Here is a 22128-nt window from a genome sequence, read left to right on the forward strand (position 1 = left end):
AGTGGGGGCGTCAGGCTGCCACGGTTTGGGGCTGCAGGGCCACGGGGAGTGCAGGCAGTGGTGAGGTGTCAGGCTGTGGGGCCAGCAGGGGGTCAGGCTGCAGCGGGTTGGGGCTGCAGGGCTGGTGTGGGGGGGCAGACTAGGGGGGTTGGAGCCGTGGGGAGGGTGGTAAGGCTTGTATGAGTGGGGAAGTTCACTCATAGAGTGAACTAAGGTAGGTAAGTGTCTCTTGTTTAAGCGAGTATTCATAAATGAAGTACTTGTTTAAGGAGGGATGAATGTACTGTATTGTACAGCTCAACACAAAGGTCTCAGGAGCCTTGGCCTCAAAGACTCAGGAGTGTCTATCCCACATGCAGATGGGTCCACCTGCCCTTGTCCACAGTCCAGTCTCCTTCCAGACGAATATCATACATCACCTTCCAGAAGGATCCTCTCCACTTTGTGTCTTCATTCTGAGCAGAGAGATCAACTGGGCCCTCTCCCGTCTGTCGTTTGTTCCCATTGGTCAGAATCAGTTGGCTGTAAATATGGGAGTCGTCCAGGTTACTGATTGGTAAGTTCCACAATATCCAAACCAGTCTGGGACCCAGGCTGCTAAGCAATGTCATGCCAGGTCCTCTGCAACAACAAATTCACTCTCCCACCACCTGATTAAACAGACAGTACATAGTGGAAACAGACAGTGTTTATGCTAAATGCTAAGAAAATTCTCCACTTATTCACCCCTAAGGACAACCATTTAAATATTAAAGTCTGATAAGAGAATTTTGCATATTTAGGTTGTTTCGAAAATCAAGAAGTCAGCTGTGTCCATGTTTATTTCTACAACTATGATGGTTAAAAAAATATTTCAAACAAAACTATTCAGTTAGAATCCATTGAATATTCCCTATGACATATAAGCTGTGTCTACACGTGCATGCTACTTCGAAGTAGCGGCACTAACTTCGAAATAGCGCCCGTCGCGGCTACACGCGTCGGGCGCTATTTCGAAGTTAACTTCAACGTTAGGCGGCGAGACGTCGAAGTCGCTAACCTCATGAGGGGATCGGAATAGCGCCCTACTTCGATGTTCAACGTCGAAGTAGGGACCGTGTAGACGATCCGCGTCCTGCAACGTTGAAATTGCCGGGTCCTCCATGGCGGCCATCAGCTGGGGCGTTGAGAGATGCTCTCTCTCCAGCCCCTGCGGGGCTCTATGGTCACCGTGGGCAGCAGCCCTTAGCCCAGGGCTTCTGGCTGCTGCTGCGGCAGCTGGGGATCCATGCTGCAGGCACAGGGTCTGCAACCAGTTGTCAGCTCTGTGTATCTTGTGGTGTTTAGTGCTACTGTGTCTGGGAGGGGCCCTTTAAGGGAGCGGCTTGCTGTTGAGTCTGCCCTGTGACCCTGTCTGCAGCTGTGCCTGGCACCCTTATTTCGATGTGTGCTACTTTGGTGTGTAGACGTATCCTCGTAGCGCCTATTTCGATGTGGTGCCGTGCAACGTCGAAGTTGAACATCGACATTGCCAGCCCTGGAGGACGTGTAGACGTTATTCATCGAAATATCCTATTTCGATGTTGGCTTCACGTGTAGACGTAGCCATAGATCTGTTTTTTAACTTGTCATCTTCTCCCTCCCCAACTATTCAGAACAAATTGCACAAAGATGAACTTCTTGGCTACCCAGAAATACATTAAGCTGTAACAATCCGCTCGCTTGCTTGTTTCAGCAGTATAATAAAAGAAGGAAAGGGCTCATTCTTTTCCATAAAACCAAGCTGAGAATTCTTTGGACACAGTTAAAAAGCTACTCCCTGCCACTCTCTCAAATGCAGCATTTAATATTACTGGGCCCAAACCAAAAGCGTAGATTCAAATGCACCTGACCTGTGGGAAAGTTTGTATCAGTACACTCATCCCTCGCTATACGAGCACAATTGGTTCACAACTTGCTGCTCATAAGCGAAAACTTGTAAGAGGGACACTAAATTCTCATTAAAATACAGGTAAAAGTCTCTGATTGGTTCCTAGTGCTCCTAACTCAGCGAAAGAGTGGCAACATGTGGCGCTGCTTTTGAAAGGTAAGTGAACCTGGGGGTTGGGGAGGGTTAAAGACTGGGGATAGTTTGGGGCCATGAAGGGAGGCCAGAAGGGAGGGTTAAAACCTGGTGCCGGGTTTGGTTCGTGGGGTGAGTGGAGAGGGGGGTTAGGCTGCTGCAGGTTGGGTGTGCAGGCTGGCATGGTGGTCAGGCTGCAGTGTGTTAGGTCTACTGGGCTGGCAGGAGGGTGGGGTCAGGCTGCTGTGGTTTGGGGCCATGGGGCCACTCTGTGGAACCAGTGGGGGGGAGTTAAGGCTGCCACGGGGCCGGCAGGGGGGCTAAGGCTGTCGTGGGTTGGGGCCACAGGGCCACTGGGGGGGTCAGGCTGCCATGGGTTGGGGCCATGGAGCCGGCAGGGGGAGTCAGGCTGCCGCGGGTTGGGGCTGTGGGGCCAGAGGAGAGGCCAGGCTGCTGTGGGGCCGGTTTGTGGGGCTAGCGGTTGGTCAGGCTACTGCGGGGCCGGTCTGTGGGGCTGGCGGTCGGTTAGGCTACTGCGGAGCCAGTCTATGGGGCTGGCGCGGGGGGTCAGACTGTGTCGGGGCCACTGGGGAGGGTCAGGCTGCTGCAGGGCCGGTCTGTGGGGGCGGGGGGGGGGGGAGGGTTAAAGCTGCTGCAGGTTAGTGCTGTGGGGCCAGCGGAGGATCATGTTGATGCAGGTTGGGACTGCAAGGTCGCTGGGGGGGTCAGGCTGCCGTAAAGTAGGGCCAGGGGGGGCGGGGTCTGACTACAGCAGATTGGAGCCATGGGGAGGGGGTTAGTCTCCTATTAGCGAGGGGAGTGCACTCATCTAGTGAACTAAGGTAAGTATGTGTCCCTCGTTTTAAGGGAGTACTCATAAGTAAAGTACTCGTTTAACGAGGAATGTGTGTAATCTCTGGCTTTGAGCTCTATCTGTATGCTTACAGAATGGTTAATACAAATCTCTTTCCAGTGCAGGTTTAGTTAGATAAGCTTCTGCAAAGATAAATTGTATATTTGAAAGTAACTGGGTGTTGGAAAACTACACGAATAAATGTGCATCTCAGTGAAAACGGTCTCAGCTAAGCAACTGGAACATTTCAGAAAAATGAAGTTTAAAGATCAGCCACACAAAACACAATGATTTAACTTCCTTTGTTTCTGAGAAATGACAGAGGCTGAAGAAAACTGATGCACTGATTAAATATATTTCCAAATATATAAAAAGAAAACCCACAGCAAATATCAGTATAGACTGGTCTTCTTCATGATCCTCAGGAACTCCTGCTCATTCACCTCCCCATCTCCATCTCGATCTGCTTCATCAATCATTTCCTGCATGGTGTTAAGGATTCAGAGACCAGATTTTATGGGTCCATTGAGATATATCAGGGAAGGGAGGGGAATAGAATGGAAAAGACACAGGATTTTAATACAGCAAATTTCACATCCGATCTATTCAAAAACACTTGTTATGCTGCTGTATCTACTGTGTGGTGCACAAACTGTCTTGGAGGGAAAAAAATCAGATCTTGCTGTATCTGTGTAATTCCAGAGTACTGCAATTTCACTGAAATCACTAGAGTTACTCAGGATGTACAAAAATGTAACTGCAAGGAGGATCCATCTGGCCATAGAACCTATTTCAGACAAACTGCCAAACTTTTAAAACTTATTTTTGTAGTGCCTAGAGATGCTGATGTTTAACCAGCTAACTGGTAAGCCTCATCCTTGAGGCTTACCAGTTCTGGTTAACCGGTGGGTGCTGGAGCAGCCCCCCCCGGCTTGCTGTGGGTACGAAGTTGCTCCAGCCCCAGGAGCCCACCATGCCTGGGTAGTGTGTGTGCTTGGCAGCCCTGGTCTGCAGTGGGCCCACTCCAGATGCACTGTGGATGGGGGCACTACAGTCCAGCGAGAGCAGGCCCTTGCTGCACTCAGGACCATCCCTGCCCCCATGCGTCCCCTTCCCCTATTTAATCAGTTAACTGCAAACCAATTAAATAGGATTTTACATCCCTATTAGTAGTGCACACGGAAAGAACTTTAATTGAAAATGCTGAAAGGTAGCAAAAATTCAGTTAGGAAATACACTTCTGTGTCTGCATTGGGCAAGAGTCCCCACTGTGGTCTGGATCTTTAACTTGCACCCTTCAGTCCCAGAGTCCTGCCATCTGAGCCAGGATGGCACTAGCAGAGTAAACAGTAGAGGGAGTGGGAAAGGAAAGGGCAGCAAGAAATGGAGATACTGCAAGTAAAACACAGCATTTTCTGTTTTTACAAATATACACATTTGCCTGCAGGCTGAGCTGCACACAGTACAGGACCTGATGGGACAAGGATGGTCAACAGTGGGTTTAAACAACCTTTATATCCCACCCTGGATCCTGGTACCCATAGCGTGGCCCTTCCACAAAAGCCAGAGGAACCATAGGATTGCACTGGCTGAGATTAGCTTCTAATTACCCATTACACCAACCAGAAAGAAAAAGAAGTCCTGTGGTACCTTGTAGACTAACAGATATTTTGGAGCATAAGCTTTTGTGGGCAGAGACCTGCTTCATGAGAAGCCGGGAGGGGGAGGTGTCAGAGGAGGATTTAAAGGGGGGACGGTCTCAGTAAAGAAGAGGGCCAGAGCTGACAAGGTCTACTCAGTCAGGGTAGAAATGGCCCATTATTGGTCCTATACTGCAAGAGAGGCGAAAACAAGTCAGATCAGTGAGGGGGGATGTGACCCACTATCAGATTCTAATGTGGAGGTGTGAACATCAAGAGCAGAGAAACTTCTTTTGTAATGGGCAAACTACTCCCAGTCTCTGTTTAATCCTTGGTTGATGGAGTCAAATTTGTAAATGAATTGCAGCTCAGAGCTTTCTCTCTGTTTTATTTTATTTTTTTTGTTCTTGTAGGACTGCTACTTTTAAATGTTACTGAGTGTCCAGGGAGACTGAAGTGTTCTCCTACAGGTTTTTGTATGTTACCTTTCCTGATGTCTGATTTATGTCTATTTATTCTTTTACATAGAGACTGTCCAGTTTGGCCAATGTAAATTGCAGTGGGCATTGCTGGCACATGATGGCATACATTATATTAGTAGATGTGCAGGTAAAGGAACCCCGCTGGTATGGTTGATGTTAGGTCCTGTGATGATATTGCTGGTGTAGATATGTGAGCAGAGTTGGCAGCGAGGTTTGTTGCAGGGATTGGATCCAGGTTTAGGGTTACTGTGTTGTGGTCTACAGTTGCTGGTGAGAATTTGTTTAAGGTTGGCAGGCTGTCTGTAGGCGAGGACAGGCCTGCCTTTCAAAGTCTGTGAGAGTGAAGAATCCTTGTCCAGGATGGGTTGCAGATCACTGATGATGCGCTGGAGAGGCTTTAGCTGGGGGCTGTATGTGATGGCCAGTGGCATTCTCTTGTTTTTCCTTGTGAGGACTGTCTTGTAGCAGGTGGCTTCTGGGTACATGTCTGGCTCTGTCAGTCTGTTTCTGCACTTCCTTAGGTGGATATTTCAACCCTGACTGAATAGACATTGTCACCTCTGGCTCTCCCCTTTAATGAGACTCCCTTCTTTAAATCCTCCTCTGAACCATCCCCGCCCATGCATCTGATGAAGCAGGTCTTTGCCCATGAAAGCTTATGCTCCAAAATATCTGTTAGTCTATAAGGTGCCACGGGACTTCTTGTTGTTTTTGAGGATACAGACTAACATGGCTACCTCTCTGATACCAACCAGAGCTCACAGGCACACAGCTATACTCAGAACACATTCCCTTGACCTATCATCCTCTTGCCTTGAAGAGTACGTGGGTTTTAACAAAGAGCCAATTATTTCACCAAGAAATTTTCCCACACAAGAAAAGTTTTCAAGTACTTCATTAGGGCAGGCTTATGGCCCTTTTGCAGTGCCACGGGGATCTGGTCTTTGAAGCATGAAAGAACAAAACATCTCTTGGGTTTCATACACCCATCTCTTTAAAAAGAGCTTATTAAGGCCACCACGTACTGTGTGTGGCAGATTAAATCAGAACCCTGCTGCAAAACTTCTGGATTCTGTGGCACCTTAGTCCACCAGACTGGTGATTCCACAGCAGTTTCATGTAATTTAAAAAATGTATGTCAATGAATTAAATCTGAAATGAAATAACACAATCAGTAACTATTATGCATATAATATACATAGCCAAATTCATACAAGGCACAAACCTGTAGCTCTTCATCTGTGAGATTTTCCCCAAGTTCCTTGGCTACACGTTTAAGATTTTTGAAAGAGATTTTTCCAGTTTCATCATCATCAAACAGTTTGAAGGCCTTTAGAATCTCTTCTTTGGAATCTTTTTCAGCCTTAAAGAAGTAAACAACATACCTATTCATAGCCAGAACCTTTATTAACTTAGTTAAGTCTAAGCGTACAGTAACTTAAGTGTAAAAACTGTAGTTATCAAAACAAACTTTAGAAACTTGGGAAGATGCCCATTTAAAAGAAACTCAGTTATTAGAAATTACACAAATAGTGAATGAAAGCACTCAGCAAACCTTAGTTTTGCCGATGTCATGATGTTTTCTGATACTTGTCAGTTCCTTTCATGTCTAGGACCAGCTTTTTGCATGATTAAAGTTTTGCAGCATCAAGCATCTACACTGTTGTCAGATGCCACCAGCATGGTGCTCTGCTCTCTCCAATGTTGGTATCACTCGGCTGCGTGCGTGTGTTCCCTCTGTGTGCTGCCCAAGCTCCGCAGATAGCTGACACAGCAGACCCGAAGAGAACCCCCAATGACCACAGAGTCTAGTAAGGTGCGAAGGCACGTCGGCCAGGTTTATTGCCGTATTGGACACAATAGTAGTTCCCTGTAGATTTCTTAGTCTAAGTCAGGGCATACTACAAATATGCACCCACGGTCAATGGACTTGGCTCAGTCAGGCCACGTCTACACGTGCACGCTACTTCGAAGTAGCAGCGCCAACTTCGAAATAGCGCCTGTCACGGCTACACGTGTTGGGCGCTATTTCGAAGTTGAAATCGACGTTAGGTGGCAAGATGTCGAAGTCGCTAACCCCATGAGGGGATGGGAATAGCGCCCTACTTCGAAGTTGAACGTCGAAGTAGGGCATGTGTAGCCGATCCGCGTCCCGCAACATCGAAATAGTGGGGTCCGCCATGGCGGCCATCAGCTGAGGGGTTGAGAGACGCTCTCTCTCCAGCCCCTGCGGGGCTCTATGGTCACCATGTGCAGCAGCCCTTAGGCCGGGGCTTCTGGCTGCTGCTGCGGCAGCTGGGGATCCATGCTGCATGCACAGGGTCTGCAACCAGTTGTCAGCTCTGTGGATCTTGTGGTGTTTAGTGCAACTGTGTCTGGGAGGGGCCCTTTAAGGGAGCGGCTTGCTGTTGAGTCCGCCCTGTGACCCTGTCTGCAGCTGTTCCTGGCATCCTTATTTTGGTGTGTAGACGTTCCCTCACAGCTCCTATTTCGATGTGGTGCTGTGCAACGTCGAAGTTGAACGTCGACGTTGCCAGCCCTGGAGGACGTGTAGACGTTATTCATCGAAATAGCTTATTTCAATGTCGCTACATCGAAATAAGCTATTTCGATGTAGCATGCACGTGTAGACGTAGCCTCAGTGGCAGGACTTTCCACTGCCCCCTCAGCCGGACCTAGACCACATTCCAGAAGTACATTCTTATACACAGGTACAAACAATTTACACATCACTCCTGACGTATTGAGGTGCAACCCTTCTAGGTGCCGCCTCTCACCTTGTACATGTTGGTTCGAACAAAACAACTCTATCCATCATATTACTCTTTTGCCCCTGTCATTGGGATGGATTGGCCTATTCTTTCTTATCTGTGGAATGTTCCAGGGTAGGGTGTTCTGGTACCACGTACCTACTTCAATATGCTAGGTAGATATGTTTATGCGCCATCAACCCTCTTCTTGCCAAATTCTGTGAGCAATGCATTCCTTTAGCTCACAGCTGCACTTTGCTTTCTGTTAGCAAAGTCTTGACCATTACTTTGGTTCAGGCCTAAGGCCTCACATTGGGCCCGTACTTACTACAACTGTCAAATAGGTTATTTTGTTATCAATGAGTTTTTCTAAGAATTTTTAGGTACACAGGTCATGGTGGTAGAGATCTTAAATTTGGAAAAAAAATACTGCACCAGTACAGTGACTATCACTGGTGTTCTCAGAACTTAACAAAATTTATCATAACTTCTCTATTTTGAGGGCCTAAGTTTGTCTCTGGTGTGGTTTTGATTTATATAATTTATATAAATTTGATTTATATAATCAAATATATGATTTATATAAATTTGATTTATATAATTTATATAAATTTCTCTCCACTCCCTTCTTTTTACGCAATCTTATCAGAAAGAAAGATCTTAAAGACACCACCAACTATGATGGGATTGTTCCTGTTTACGACCATAAATTCTGCACATTTAGTTGCTAAGATTATGCGTGAATGGTTTCAGGCCTTTCAATTCCAAATGAAGTCAATGGGAACAGAAATGCATTCAACAACTTGAAAAATTAGTTTCATTCTGATTGTCCCAATTAACATACCATCTTCTGAGTCATTACCACCAAAAAGTCATTGAAACTGATCTTTCCTGTTCCTTCTTTATCAATGTCTGAGATCATTTTCTTGATCTCTTCTTTTTTGGGTTCAAATCCTAGTGCTCTCATGGCCACCTGCAAACAAGGAAAAGAATATAGCCCCTCAGTAGGCAGTGAAAATAGAAGAACAGAAGAAAAAAAGTAAAACTATGCCGTGATGTTAAATTAGATCTTCTCAAGTCTCCATAACGCTGAAGAGAGTTTAATATCTTTATAGCAATCCCTTTTATCTAGTATGGATAGACAAGCTCTAGAGCACGTTGCATCCAGCCTTCTGTGGTCAGCAAGGAAGTGGAGTCCATAAGGATGGAAATTAATGAAAGACAGAGGTTCTTGGTATTCAGTGGCTCCTCTTTCCCTCATAAGAAAAAAGCCAAATAGATGTAAGACTCATTCTTTATGCTGCCTAAGAATGCCCCTGGCCCTGCGGTCTTTAACCTTATTCACTTGATTTTCAGCATTCTAAATCCAAAATGTCAAGAATAAAGGCAACTATAAATGATGCTGCCAGATCTCTGGAGCCAAGTCCAACTGGAAGCCATGTCAATTAAACATTCTTCCCTTTTATGTGTCTCATATTGCAAAACCTAGGCTTGAGGAAAAAATAGAGCCATTTTTTTTAATGATTATCTGCCATTTTCTGATGTCTGGGTTTTCCCATTTTCTGGCTTAGGGCTCAGACCCCCACTCAGAGGGTAAATATCCTGCTACAGTGAAGGTTTGGGTAAGCATATAGAACAGCTCTAAAGACCACCTTTTCTCTACATAAAATGAAGTGTAGATGGGGTACAGGAAAATGCAGACAGCTCTCCTATTCTACTGGTGGAACTATGGTACATAACTTTGTGGACACTACCTTCTGAATGAAAACCCTCAGATCTACTGAAAAGGCCTGGTTCAGACTTCCTGGAGCCACTAGTTAAGTAAGGCTATGTCTACACTACATGAAAAAGTCAATTTTAAGACAGTGAGCTCAATTTTAATGTTAGGCTGCAGCTACACTACAAGATAAATTTGATTTTTAACCTAATTCTTACAAATTTGAATTTGTGTATACAAAGCTTCTTGGAATTTAACTCACCATTTTTCTGTGTTGTTTCCATCTGTCCCCATTGCCCTATGCAAGTTCAACGGTGTAAGCAGTGCATTGTGGGTACCTATCACATAGTGCCTTAGCCCCCGTTGCTTGTGGGTATTTCATGTTTGAATCCCAGAATGCAAAGCACTGTCCCAGAATTCAGAGCACCCACTAATTGTGCAAAAACGAACTGGAGGTTGTGCCATTTTCTCCGCCAGCATAAGTATGGCTCCCCAAATGCTTCAATTCATAGCACACATCATCCCGGCAACCACACTGGCTGTCACTCAGTTTTTGCCTTCAATTACAAAGCTCACAGATGGTTCAGTATCATGATGATGATGGTTTTCAAGAGCAAATCTCACAATTGCAGTCCAAGAACTCTCAGCTGCTGGCTGCCCTGGATGCATTGGTGACAGTGTAGCAGCCATTTTGGACTTGTGCAACCAGCACACAGTGGTGGCACCACATCGTTTTGGAGTTCTGGGATGACCACCAGTGGCTGCAAAACTTTTGCATGCGTAAGTCCATTTTTATGGAGCTTTGTGATGTGCTGGCCCCTGCCCTGAAGCACAGCAATGCAAGAATGAGGCCGACTTTAACAGTTCAAAAGCAAGTGGCAATTGCTCTGTGGAAGTCTGCAACACTGGACAGTTACTGGTCTGTGGCAAATCAATTCAGGGTAGGCAGATCTACATTGTGGTCTGTGGTGATGCAGGTGGCCCATGCAATCTGTCGGCATCTCCTCAGGAAGACTGTGACCCTGGGAGATTATACAGGCAATAGTGGATGGCTTTGCTGCCATGAGGTTTCCTAACTGTGATGGGGCAATGGATGGCATGCTCATCCCCCATCATGGTCCCAGACTACCTGGCCTCTGAGCATATAGACACACAGGGGTACTTCTCCATGGTTTTGCAGGGGTTGGTGGATCACAAAGGTCATTTCACCACCATCAATGTTGGATGGTCAGGGAGGGGTCACGATGCACGCATCTTCTGAAATTTTGGGCAGTACAGAAAGCTCGTGAATGGGACTTTTTTCCCAGACTGGAAAATCGTGATTTGTGATGCAGAGTTGCCTATTGTACTATTGGACAACTCTGCTTATCCTCTTTTCCCTGGCCTTATGAAGCCCTACACAGAAGCACTGGACCTCAGCAAGGAAAACTTCAATCAGACATTCAGCAGGTGCAGAATGGTGGTTGAATGCACCTTTGACTGTTTTAAAAATGAAGTTCATATGCTTATTGACTTGTTTGGATCTTTCTGAAATGAATGTCACATCTTGATTACAGCGTGTGCTATTTTGCGCAACATTTGTGAACCCAGAGGGGAGACTTTCCCACCCATCTGGAATTCTGAAGCTGAGGCCATAGAGAGGGCTTACTCATGGCCATCTACAAAAGCATCCACCAGTTACCACACTGAGACAGCAGCAATAAGGGATGCTTTAAAAAAGTTTCATGAATGATCTCCAACACACATGCTACCTATGTATTTCTCTGTCATAATGCCAATAAATCATACCATGTCTTAAGAAATGAATGCTTTTACTTGATGGGAGGGGGTCAAGTTGCAAAGTAGAATGCATGTGACACGCAACTCTACCTTCAGCCCTTCCTCAACTTGTCCAGTTCTGTCAGCTGCGTGTCCACTGTGGACCTGGCTGTATTAGTGGGCAGCTGTGCCTTCAGCTCTCCACCAACCTGCCTGGGCTCCCTGTGTCATGCATGCAGATGTTAGCATATTGGTGGGCAACTGTGCCTTCAGCCCTCCTCTGATCTGCCCGGTTCTGCCAGCCACGTGTCTGCTGCAGACCTGGGCATAGCAGCAGGCAGCTGTGCCTTCAGTCTTCCCACAACCTGCCCAGAGTTCCCTGTGTGACGCATCCTCTGCAGACACTGACATATTGGAGGGCAGCTGTGCCTTCGGCCCTGCCCCAACCCATCCAGGTTCCCTGTGCCATGCATCCTCTGTGGATGTTGGAGTATTGGTGGGTAGCTGTGCTTTCCACCCTCCCCCAACATGCACAGGTTCCCTGTGCCGCAAATCCATTGCAGACCTGGCCATATCAGTGGGCTTCTCTGCCTTCAGCCTTTCCCCAACCCCCACAATGATTTATGTTCCCAACCACTGTTGCACTCCACAAAATCACAACTAGCTCAAAGGAATGATTTTATGTTGGGAGCAGGAGAGGTGTAAGTGGTAGGGAAAAAGCAGCTTTCTCAAGGGTGCTTGAATAGCCATTTACAGTGGCTCTTGGGGGTAGAGCAGCAGGCTATCCTTCCTCTCCCTCCCGGCATTCAGGGACTGTGGCAACAGGGGCTGGATGACCTCTCTTCAAGGGACTCCGGCCAGCAGGCATCAGCTCCTGCAGTTCTGTGGTGGCAGCCCCGCTGCAGCAGGGAGCGCAAGACCTCTGTTTGTTTGTTCTGTAACTGCCGTTATGAGCTTTGCTGACTGCTGTTGATGGAAATCAAATGTTCTCTGCTGAAACTCAGCTTGATCTGATGCCACTAAGCTCTACTATGATGCCAGTAAGCAGTGTCCTTTGTCAGCTTCCTGTTTTCTGCTTCATTCCACTCCATGTGCTGCAGGATGAGATCCTACTTGCATATTTTTCTCTTTCTGGGCCTGTCTCCTACATTTGGCATGGCAGCTGAAAAGCGAAGGTCAAAATTAAGATACAATTTACATAATGGGCTTTCAAATGGAATGAATGTGTCTCTGTGTCTACTGTCAGGGAAAGTTTCTTTTTGAAGGCTGCTAAAGGCTTATTAAGGATGGGATTCTAAGCATGCATTTCACAATACATCATTTACCATCACTTATCCAGCACATTTCTTTGTGCACACAGTAAGTTATAAGTGACTGTCTGCTTTTCTGGGGGAGGGGAGGACTGCAAAGCAGGGGAAGCCGTGAGGTGTCCTGGTGCAGGGGGGAAAAACATTTCGGTTGGTCCTGGACCAATTGTCCCCTGTGAGTAAGGAATACGGCACCTGGCAGCCGTGTGGCACGAGGTGATGGAAGAGAAGGGTGCGATTACAAACACATGGATGGCTGTGGGGGGGGCAGGGATCCCTGCAAAATAAAAAATAAAATTAAAAGAAATGCTGTGCGGAAAGGGACATGGGAGGAGAGATGCACCACAGAGCTGCTGCAGGGAAACATAAAAGAGCAGGAAGCATAGTTTTTAAAAAAAAAAGAAAATCCAATGCAAACTCCCATGCTTCTATAAGTTACCAAAGAAGACATCGTCCGCCTAAAACTAACAGATACAGACAAAGCCTGGAAACTGCTAACATGCTGTGTGGTGCCATGACACTACATCGCTATCTGGTTTCCTGGCATGGCAAGGTGTCCTACCAAGAAAGCTGCTAGAAGTCAGGCCTGCCTAAGAACCTTGTGAAAAAAATTGAAAAGTGCCTGGATGAGGCCTTTGAGGAGATATCCAGAAAGAAGTGCTCCATCCCAAGAAACATTAACACACTATTCTGAGGGGCATAGAACCAAAGGAAACCTGTACCCATACCCAACCCTATAGCTATATCCATTCACAACCTGCTTCTGGCATGCAGAATAAATACTCACCCGAACAGCTTGGTCCAGGGGCCTTGGGAACTGGTGTGGAGGGAACCAGTGCCAGGTCTATGGGGAAGAGTTACAGGCTGTCAGGAAGAACTTCCTCGGTCCCCTGCTCGTTGCCCCCTTCCTCCTCTGCATTGCCCTCTTCCTTCAGGGCACCCAGCTCCTCTTGGCTCCTCTCAAACTCCAGACCAGGGCCTCCACAAATGTTGTAATTAAGACCAAGAGCCATGGTAGGGTCGCTCCCCCATAAGCATGTTCATAATAGTGGCAGGTATGTGGAGCTCTCCCATCTGCTAGTCAGCTTCCTGGACTTTTTGATAGGCCTGCTGGAGGTCTTTCACCTTCATCCAGCATTCCATAGACTCCCGGGAATAACCTCTGGCAGTCACCTCATGTGACATCCGCTCATAGATTGCCACATTTGTCTTGGCCACCCAAAGTCGCTTCACCAACTATTGGTCTCCCCAAATTGCAAGAAGATCCAGAATCTCCCAGTGGGTCCATGCTGGGGCTCTCTTGCGAGCCTGAGAAGTACTAGTCAGATCACTACCCTGAGTGCTTATGATGGCAGGAAATGGCTATCCATGCAATTGCTACTGATACAGTCTGCTGGCTACCCATGCGGTGCAATGTGATGGGCAAAGGAATTTTTAAATTGGGGCACCCTTTATATGTGCAGGCCTGGGTGCTGCACAATTCAAATTCTAATTCAATCAAAAATTCACAGGCTTCCTGTGACCATCTTTCTGTGCACCTGGATGGAGAGCTGCAGAGAAGGAACTGGTTATACATGGAGGGTCACCACATAGATCTGTGGGACAATTCTGACAGGGCACTTCCACACTAGCCTTTATTCGAAATGTTAAATTCAAAATTGATGCTATACCCATTTGGTAATATTGATATTTTGTTATTGGTATTAGGGCTCACTAAATTGAGCTAATGGTATTTACAGTGAAGATAGCTCAATATGAAAATGTCACTAACTCCTTTAAATTCACTTGTATCTCTTACTGTAGATGCATCACTGCCTTCATTGTGAATGCCATTACATCAGGTTTAGGGAGTGCTATGTTCACATTTAAGAGGTTGAGTTAATGATAGTGTGGAAATGGCATTTTATTTAAATTGACTTTATTGGCCTACAGAGGTGTCCCATATGTATTCCATACTGCCCCATGGTTGTCCACTCTGGCTGCTTCCATCCCTGCTGCTCTTCCAGGTGTGCAGGAAGTAGGTAACAGGAACCCCGCAAATTTAAATTCAGCACCAGGAAGCCTGGGAAATTTAAGTGGGCACCTGGGCCCATTTTGAATTCATTTCTTCATGATGACCTCTGCAATCGCATCTAGCCATTAAAAATAGCCCCCAGCATGGGGTGGTGGCTTCTTCCCTGCCCAGGATACAGCAAGAAAGGCAGAGAGTATTTTCAGCGCTGCTGCCAGCCTCCGCCCTGCCACCCCATGTGGCAGCTAGCCTGTGGGGGCCATGCTTGTATGACCAGCTGAGAAACTTCTTTTCTGTAGTTCACAATTTCACAGGGACAGCCCCACAACCCCCACAGGTGCAATGCAGTTGAGGGGGTGGGGGGGGGGAGTCTATGCTCCACCCAAACACAGCACATGGCTAGCCCCTGACACAATAAAAGCATGTGCAGTGCAGCCTATGCTTCCAGACAGCACCATGTCCTGGCTTGTGCGCAGTAAAGGCTCCAAAGACGGGAAAGATTTTTTGGGGCCAGCTGTCACTAGGGGGACGTATCCCTCTGTGGCAAAGATTTTTCAGGGGATGGCTGTCAGCCGGGGACGGGGGGGGGGGGGGGGGAAGGGAGGCCAGGAAGCCTGGATGGCCCCTCATAGACAACATGAGCTGGGGAGTTTGGGCTTTTTTTTTGTTTTCATTGGGGCAGTGTGTGTTGAGGGGCTGGCAGAAGGCTCTGAAGGCACCATTTCAACTGGTCCCTTAGCTACAACCCCCTATCCATCAACGTATGTGGAGCAGGGCAGCCCCTGCAGTCACTGATATTTGGGGCTGGCTCCCCACACCGGAGAAAGCCCTTGATGAGACCATGGCAACTGGTCCCTTGGCTACAACTCCCACCATCAATGCATGTGGGTGGGCCACCCACCCCAACAGGCACTGATATTTGGGGCTGGCTCCCCTGCTGGAGAAAGCCCCCCTGAAGGGACTATGTCAACTGGTCCTGTTGCCCCCCCCACCACCCACTCTATAGCGTGAACCATCACACCAAAGCAAGCTTGGAAAAGCTGGCTCCCATTCAAGAAAACACTTTGTTTTCAGGTAACAGTTGTTTCCATTATTATTCAACCAATGAATGTACAGCATCTTATTTTAAGTTGGATTAACAGTTAGTCCATAGCTTGCTTTTAACCAGTAATTCTCGGGAAACCAAGAGGTGTTTAAATGAGGATCATTGCTTTTCCTCAAAGGCTTTAAATGATGGAAGAAGGATATAACAAACTAATCTGTTTCCATAATATTTTCAGAGCTGATGTTTTATCGGCTTTTTGTAAAAAAATCTTTGATCGTTCAGTTATAAAGCACGAGCGTTCAGTTAACCTGGCTAGCTTTGATGCTTTCTTTCCAGTCTTCCTTTCTTTTGGCTAATTCCTTATAAAATGGCTTTCTTAAGACCGGTCATACCATACTGTGGTTTCGAGGGGCGGGGGGGAGGAAGTAGCTGAGGGACCAGCTGGCATGGCACAGTCACCTTGGTGATCCCAGGGCACAGAGTCATTCTGGCATGTGAGTATGACAGTCCCCTGCTTGGCCCTGTAGTTGGCTGATCAGGCAAAAGTCATACCTAAAGGGATTAATGCAAACGTGCTTTTTCAATAGGGGAAAAGCAGCTGAATAACCAGTTTATGTGGGTCAGTCACCTTCTGAAGCCAGCCTGTTAGGCTTTCTTTCACCTGCGATTCCCTACTTTTCCTTCCTTCCTTCTGAAAAAAATGGCTGCTTGCTTTCCACGGGAGGGGAATAAGGGCAATGCAATGTGGAAAGCTGATATCACATACCCACAACCACTTGTGAGGCATTTTTTCCTCATACTGCACCAGTGGAAAAAACGCAGACTCATACAGGGCTGAGGGAACTGTGGGATATGGTCCCACAATGCACTGCTGCAACAGTCAATATTTGGTGATTTAGCATGGCAGCACTAAATTGACTTTGTGGGGAGGTGAGGATACTCAAATTCAAATTTATAAAACCCAGCATTACAAAATCAAATCTATTTCATAGTGTAGACATAAGCTAAACGGCAGTAAAGAAAGGTCAAAGTCTTCAAGAAATGTAACACAATTAAAGAAGCACTGAACTCCCTAGCTGTTGTGCTCCTCAACTCAACCAGTGCTTAAGCCCAGAATGAGTTGGGTCTATAGCTTGATATAAACCTTCAGCAGAAAGTCTAAAACAGCTGGGATTCTGGTTCCTCTAAAAATTTCCTCTTTTAAAGAGCTGAACAATTTGTTTACTCTGCAAAACTCATGACATCCTGCAACCAGAGGAAATTAGTGTGGCAATTCGGGAGATGGGGAGGCAACAGCCACCTGTCCCTCCCCCACCCTCTCCCATGTCCCACCCCTGCTACACCCTCTTCCTGCCCAGGCCCCACCTATGGTGATACCCCTCCTGCCCCTGCTCTGCTCCAGCCTAAGTTACTTTGTTTTTGTCTAGGTGCTTTTTTTTCCCTTTAACATTGGGTTTATTCTTGCCTTTAGTTCCTTAACATCTATGCTCCCACTGCCATCGGTATCAAACAGATCAAAAGCCTCTCGGATCTCCTGCTTCTGGTCTTCAGTTAGTTCAAGTTTAGGGCCTGTCTTCTTCCTCTGAGCTGCTGCTCCTAATGTTGATTTCTTGAAGCTGGAAGCCTTGAAATATTAACAAAGAGCAGAGATCAGAATTAGATTCCCAAAGCAACAGAGAGGTAGCTGTGTTAGTCCATATTCTAACAAAACAAACAAGCAGTCATGTAGCACTTTAAAGACTAACAATATCCTAAGATATTATTTTGCTACTCTTTAAAGAGTTGAATGACTGCTGGTTTGTTTTATTCCCAAAGCAGGCAGACAAGACTCTCAGCATAAGGGAAAGTCAATCCTGAATAAAACCAGAAACTTCTTTTCTCAGCAAGCCTTGTGATTTCCAGAGAACAAGAGACGATGTGGCCACAAGCAAATCTAAAAAGCTACCTGTTTTTTCCCCCCTCGTAAGGTATGGCTTGTGAATACATAACGTTCCAGCCTGAAGGTGTATTTTGCAGAGATAACAGGTCCCTGCATATTATGCTCCATCTATAGCTCTATATAAGTGCACTGAAACAGTGAAGTATCGGAGGGGTAGCTGTGTTAGTCTGGATCTGTAACAGCAACGAAAGGTCCTGTGGCACCTTATAGACTAACAGAAAAGTTTCGAGCACGAGCTTTCGTGAGCACAGACTCACTTCATCAGATGCCGGTCTTGGAAATCTGCAGGGCCAGGTATAAATAAGCCAGAGCAAGGGTGGGGATAACAAAGCTAGCTCAGTCAATAAGGGTGAGGCTTACTACCAGCAGTTGATCTGGAGGTGTGAACACCAAGGGAGGGGACGCTGCTTTTGTATTTAGCCAGCCATTCACAGTCTTTGTTTAAGACTGAGCTGAGGGCATCAAATTTGCAGATGAATTGTAGCTCAGAAATTTCTGTTTGGAGTCTGGTCCTGAAATTTTTTTGCTGTAGGATAGCTACTTTTAAGTCTGCACATCTACCAATATAATTTATGCCATCATGTGCCAGCAATGCCCCTCTGCTATATACATTGGACAAACTGGACAGGCTCTACGTAAAAGAATAAACGCACACAATTCAGGTATCAGAAATGGCAACATACAAAAACCCGTCGGAGAGCACTTCAATCTCCCAGGCCACACAGTAGCAGTCTATAAGGTGCCACAGGACCCTTCGTTGCTGAAACAGTGAAGTGTATGTGAAGATAGTTGCAAAAATTACCTATTTGCAATATCTGCAAGCCCCACAGAATATGTAGCACATTCTGGGGCCTGTTGTCTACACAGGCCATGCTACCTAAATCAACTGGAGCAAAACACTGAGGCAGCATAACCTAATGACTTAACACTGAACTGGTCTCAAAAGACCTGACTCTATACTAGCACTGTCATTAGCCTTAAGTGATGCCCCTACTCTGTGCTTCAGATTCCTTTTCTGTAAACTGTGGCTCATGCTTCTGCCCTCCTTTGACAGCTAGCTGCCTAAGGGCTGGGTGGTGATGAAGGAAGATCAAGCAATATGGAGCCCAAGTGGTGTTCTCATCCATCCTCCCTCTGGAAGAAAGGGGTCCAGGTAGGGATGGTTGAATTGCTGAGGTAAATGCGTGGTTGTGTAGGTGGCATCACAGAGAAGGATTTGGTTTCTGGACCATGGCACTCTATTTCATGAACAAAGATGGCTAGGACAAGATGGGATCCACCTAACGAAGAGAGGGAAGAGCATCTTTGCGGGCAGGCTTGCAAACTTAGTGAGGAGGGCTTTAAACTAGGTTCGTTGGGAGATGGTGATACAAGCCCTGAGGTAAGTAGGGAACAACGAAGTAGGATTCCTGGGTGAAGAGGAGAAAGCAGGCCAATCAACCACTTCTCTAAAATGCTTGTACGCAAATGCAAGACGCCTGGGAAGCAAAATGGGAAGAATTAGAGACCCTGGCGTAGTCAAAGGAGTAGGAGGTGGATGGAATAACAGAGACTTGGTGGGATGATTCGCATAACTGGAGCACAGTCATGGAAAGATGTAAACTGTTTAGGAAGGACAGGCAGAGAAGAAAAGAAGGAGGAGTTGTGCTCTATGTGAGAGACCAATACAATTGCTCAGAGCTCCAGTATAAAGAGGGAGAAAAGCCAGTTGAGTGTCTTTGGGTTAAGCTTAGAGGCAGAAGCAACAGACGTGATGCTGTAGTTGGTGTCTCCTATAGACTGCCAGATCAGGGAGATGAGGATTTCTTAGACAATTGAGAGAAGTTTCCAAATCACAGGCCCTGGTTCTCATGGGAGACTTTAATCACCCAGACATTTGTTGGAAGACCAATACAGAAGCACACAGACAATCCAGGAAGTTTTCTGAAGCATGTTGGGGATACTTCTCGATACAAGTGCTGATGGAACCAACCGGGGCCATGCACAACTTGACCTGCTGCTCAAACAGCGAAGAACTAGTAGGCCAAATAGAAGTGGGTGGCAACCGGGGCTGCAGCAATCACGAAATGGTAGATTTCAGGATCCTGACAAAAGGAGAAAAAAAAGTGAGTTGTAAAATACAGACCCTTGATTTCAAAAGAGCAGACTTTGACTCCCTGTGATAACTGATGGGCAGGATCCCTTGGGAAAAAAAGATGAAGGGGAAAAGAGTTCAGGAGAACTGGCAGTATTTTAAAGGAGTCTTACTGAAGGCACAGGAACAAACCATCCCACTGCAGCATAAGAAACACAGATATGGTAGGCAACCAGTTTGGCTTAACAGAGAAATCCTTGGTCAGCTTAAACTCAAAAAGAATGCATGTAAGAAGTGGAAACATGGACAGTTGACTAAGGGGCCGTTACTGGATGAGAGAGGTAACCTAGTGACAGATGATGTAAGAAAAGGTGAAGTATTCAATGCTTTTTCTTGCCTCTGTGTTCATAGACAACGACAGCTCCCACACTGCTGTGATAGACAATGCACTATGGGAAGGTGGAGGGCAGCCCTTGGTGGAAAAGGAGAAGCGTTAAGACCTACAAAGAAAAACTAGATGTACACAATCCGTGGGTCTGGATTTATTGCACCCAAGGGTACTCAGGGAATTGGCAGATGTCATTGCTGAGCCTTTGGCCATTATCTTTGAAGACTCTTGGTGATTGGGAGAGATCCTGGATAAATGGAAAAAGACAAATGTTGTGTCCATCTTTAAAAAAGGAAATAGGACAATCCAGGGAACTATAGATGGGTCAGCCTTACCTCAGTCCCTGGGAAAATAACGGAGTGATCAAAAGTAGTCAACATGGATTCACCAAGTCCTGCTTGACCAATCTGATCAGCTTCCATGATGAGGTAACAGGCTCTGATATGGGGAAGTCAGTGGATGTGATATACCTTGACTTCGGCAAAGCTTTTGATACAGTCTCCCACAACATTCTTGCCCATAAGTTAAGGAAGTATGGATTGGAAACAGGGACTGTAAAATGGACAGAAAGCTGGTTTGATGGTTGGGCCTAACAGGTAATGGTCAATGGCTCAATATTTGGATAGCGGTCAGTTTCAAGTGGCATCCAGTGAGGGAGGGATAGCTCAGTGGTTTGAGTATTAGCTTGCTAAACCCAGGGTTGTGAGCTCAATCCCTGAGGGGGCCATTTAGAGATCTAGGGCAAATAGACTTCCCAAAAAAAAAAAAAACTGTGAAAGATAGTGATGAGTCCTGCTGTTCATGCAGGGAACTGAAGTCAGTAGTCTCTGAAGGTCCCTTCCAGCTCAGTAAGACAGATCTCCATATATCTAAGGCTTAGTTCTGGGGCCAGTGATGTTCAACATCTTTATTAATGACCTGGATGAGGGACTGGACTGCACCCTCAGCAAGTTTGCAGATGACACTAAACTAGAGGAAGAGGTAGATACGTTGGAGACCTAGGGATTATGGTGGATGAAAGGCTGGATAGGAGTAAAGTGTCCCCTTGTAGTCATGAAGGCTAACAGCATATTAGAGTGCCCTAGGAGGAGTTTTCAAGTAGGTCTAGAGAAGTTGTTGTTCCCCTCTATTTGGCACTAGTGAGGGCACACCTGGAGTATTGTGTCCAGTTTTAGGCCCCCGCTATAGAAAGGATGTAGGTGTGCTGGAGAAGATTCAGCAGAGGACAAGAAAATGATTAAGGGGCTAGAGCACATGACGTGAGGAGAGGCTAAGGGATTTGGGCTTGTTTTATAGCAGCCTACAACTTCCTGAAAGGGGCTCTAAAGAGGATGGGGAGAGGCTGTTCTCAGTGGTGACAGACGGCAGAACAAGGGGTAATGGTCTGAAGTTACAGAGGGAGAGGTGGAGGTTGGATATGAGGAAAGCTCTTTCCCCAGGAGGGTGGCGAAACACTGGAGTGTTACCGAGAGACGTGGTGGAATCTCCATCCCCAGAGGTTTTGAAGTTCCCGCTTGACATAGCCCTGGCTGGGAGGATTTATTTAGGGTTGATCCTGCCTCAGGCACGGGGCCGGACTGGGTGGCCGCCTGAGGTCCCTTCCGGCCCTAACGTTCTAGGATTACGGGCGGGGTGGGGGGAGGAGCAGCGCACGACGCCCCAGCAGCACGGGCCAGGACGCAGCTCGGAGATCTGAACCTGCCTACCTAGTGCGGGCCTTGCCCCTGCTTGGCCCCTGAGCCGCATACCCCAGGGCGGAGCCCGCCCCTGCCCAGGCGCGCCGCCGTGGGAGCGGGGATGACATATGCCTGCTGCTGCTGCAACGCACTGCGACCACTGCCTCACTCACCATCCCGCAGGGACTTGGCAGAAAGAAGGCAGCGGACACACAACCAACGGCCGCCTTTGCCGCGGGCCAATAGTTCTACCCTGAGGCCGGCGCAAACACGTTTCCCATTGGTTAATGGCACTACGCGGGAGACCAGTTCCGCATGCCGGTTGGTTAAAACGCTTAGTGGGCAGATCCAGAAAAAAGGGTGTGTTCTGGTTTCCCCTCAGTGGATTGGCTGCAGGAGTAGCTAGCTCACCAATCGGGAAGCGCGCCGGGCTCGGCTGATCTCGGC

The 22128-nt window shown here is 46.9% G+C and overlaps 2 protein-coding genes across 3 annotated transcripts in view; one reads left to right on the top strand and one right to left on the bottom strand.

Annotated features, from left to right (window-relative positions):
• The window catches only part of VAMP7 (vesicle associated membrane protein 7), a 51149-nt gene extending 39871 nt beyond the window's left edge, over positions 1–11278 (top strand). The window contains exon 7 of the mRNA XM_075008199.1: positions 11040–11278. Coding sequence (XP_074864300.1) covers positions 11040–11120 — 81 coding nt within the window. The 3' untranslated portion in view covers positions 11121–11278. The remainder of the gene's footprint in view (positions 1–11039) is intronic.
• Positions 377–21943, bottom strand: LOC142020415 (centrin-2). 2 transcript variants are annotated; one of them, XM_075008200.1, is made up of 7 exons: positions 21855–21943; positions 17070–17228; positions 13336–13392; positions 8611–8739; positions 6242–6379; positions 3279–3376; positions 377–522 (listed from the first exon to the last, which is right to left on the bottom strand). In XM_075008200.1, the coding sequence occupies exons 1-6, from the start codon at positions 21855–21857 to the stop codon at positions 3287–3289; spliced, it is 576 nt and encodes a 191-aa protein (XP_074864301.1). In that variant the 5' UTR covers positions 21858–21943; the 3' UTR covers positions 377–522; positions 3279–3286. The 2 variants fall into 2 exon arrangements, with proteins under 2 accessions (XP_074864301.1, XP_074864303.1); XM_075008202.1 differs by lacking the exon at positions 13336–13392.
• Between the last annotated feature and the right edge of the window lie 185 nt (positions 21944–22128).

This window comes from Carettochelys insculpta, chromosome 13 (assembly GCF_033958435.1).
Source record: "Carettochelys insculpta isolate YL-2023 chromosome 13, ASM3395843v1, whole genome shotgun sequence".
NCBI lineage: Eukaryota > Metazoa > Chordata > Testudines > Carettochelyidae > Carettochelys > Carettochelys insculpta.

Bases quoted from the DNA above. Each gene is read 5' to 3' on its own strand.
- LOC142020415 (XM_075008200.1), bottom strand. The intron at 8,740-13,335 runs GTGAGTATTTAT...CCTTGTTTGCAG, and splicing joins CCCTGGACCAAGCTGTTCGG to GTGGCCATGAGAGCACTAGG. The intron at 3,377-6,241 runs GTTTGTGCCTTG...AACACCATGCAG, and splicing joins TCACAGATGAAGAGCTACAG to GAAATGATTGATGAAGCAGA.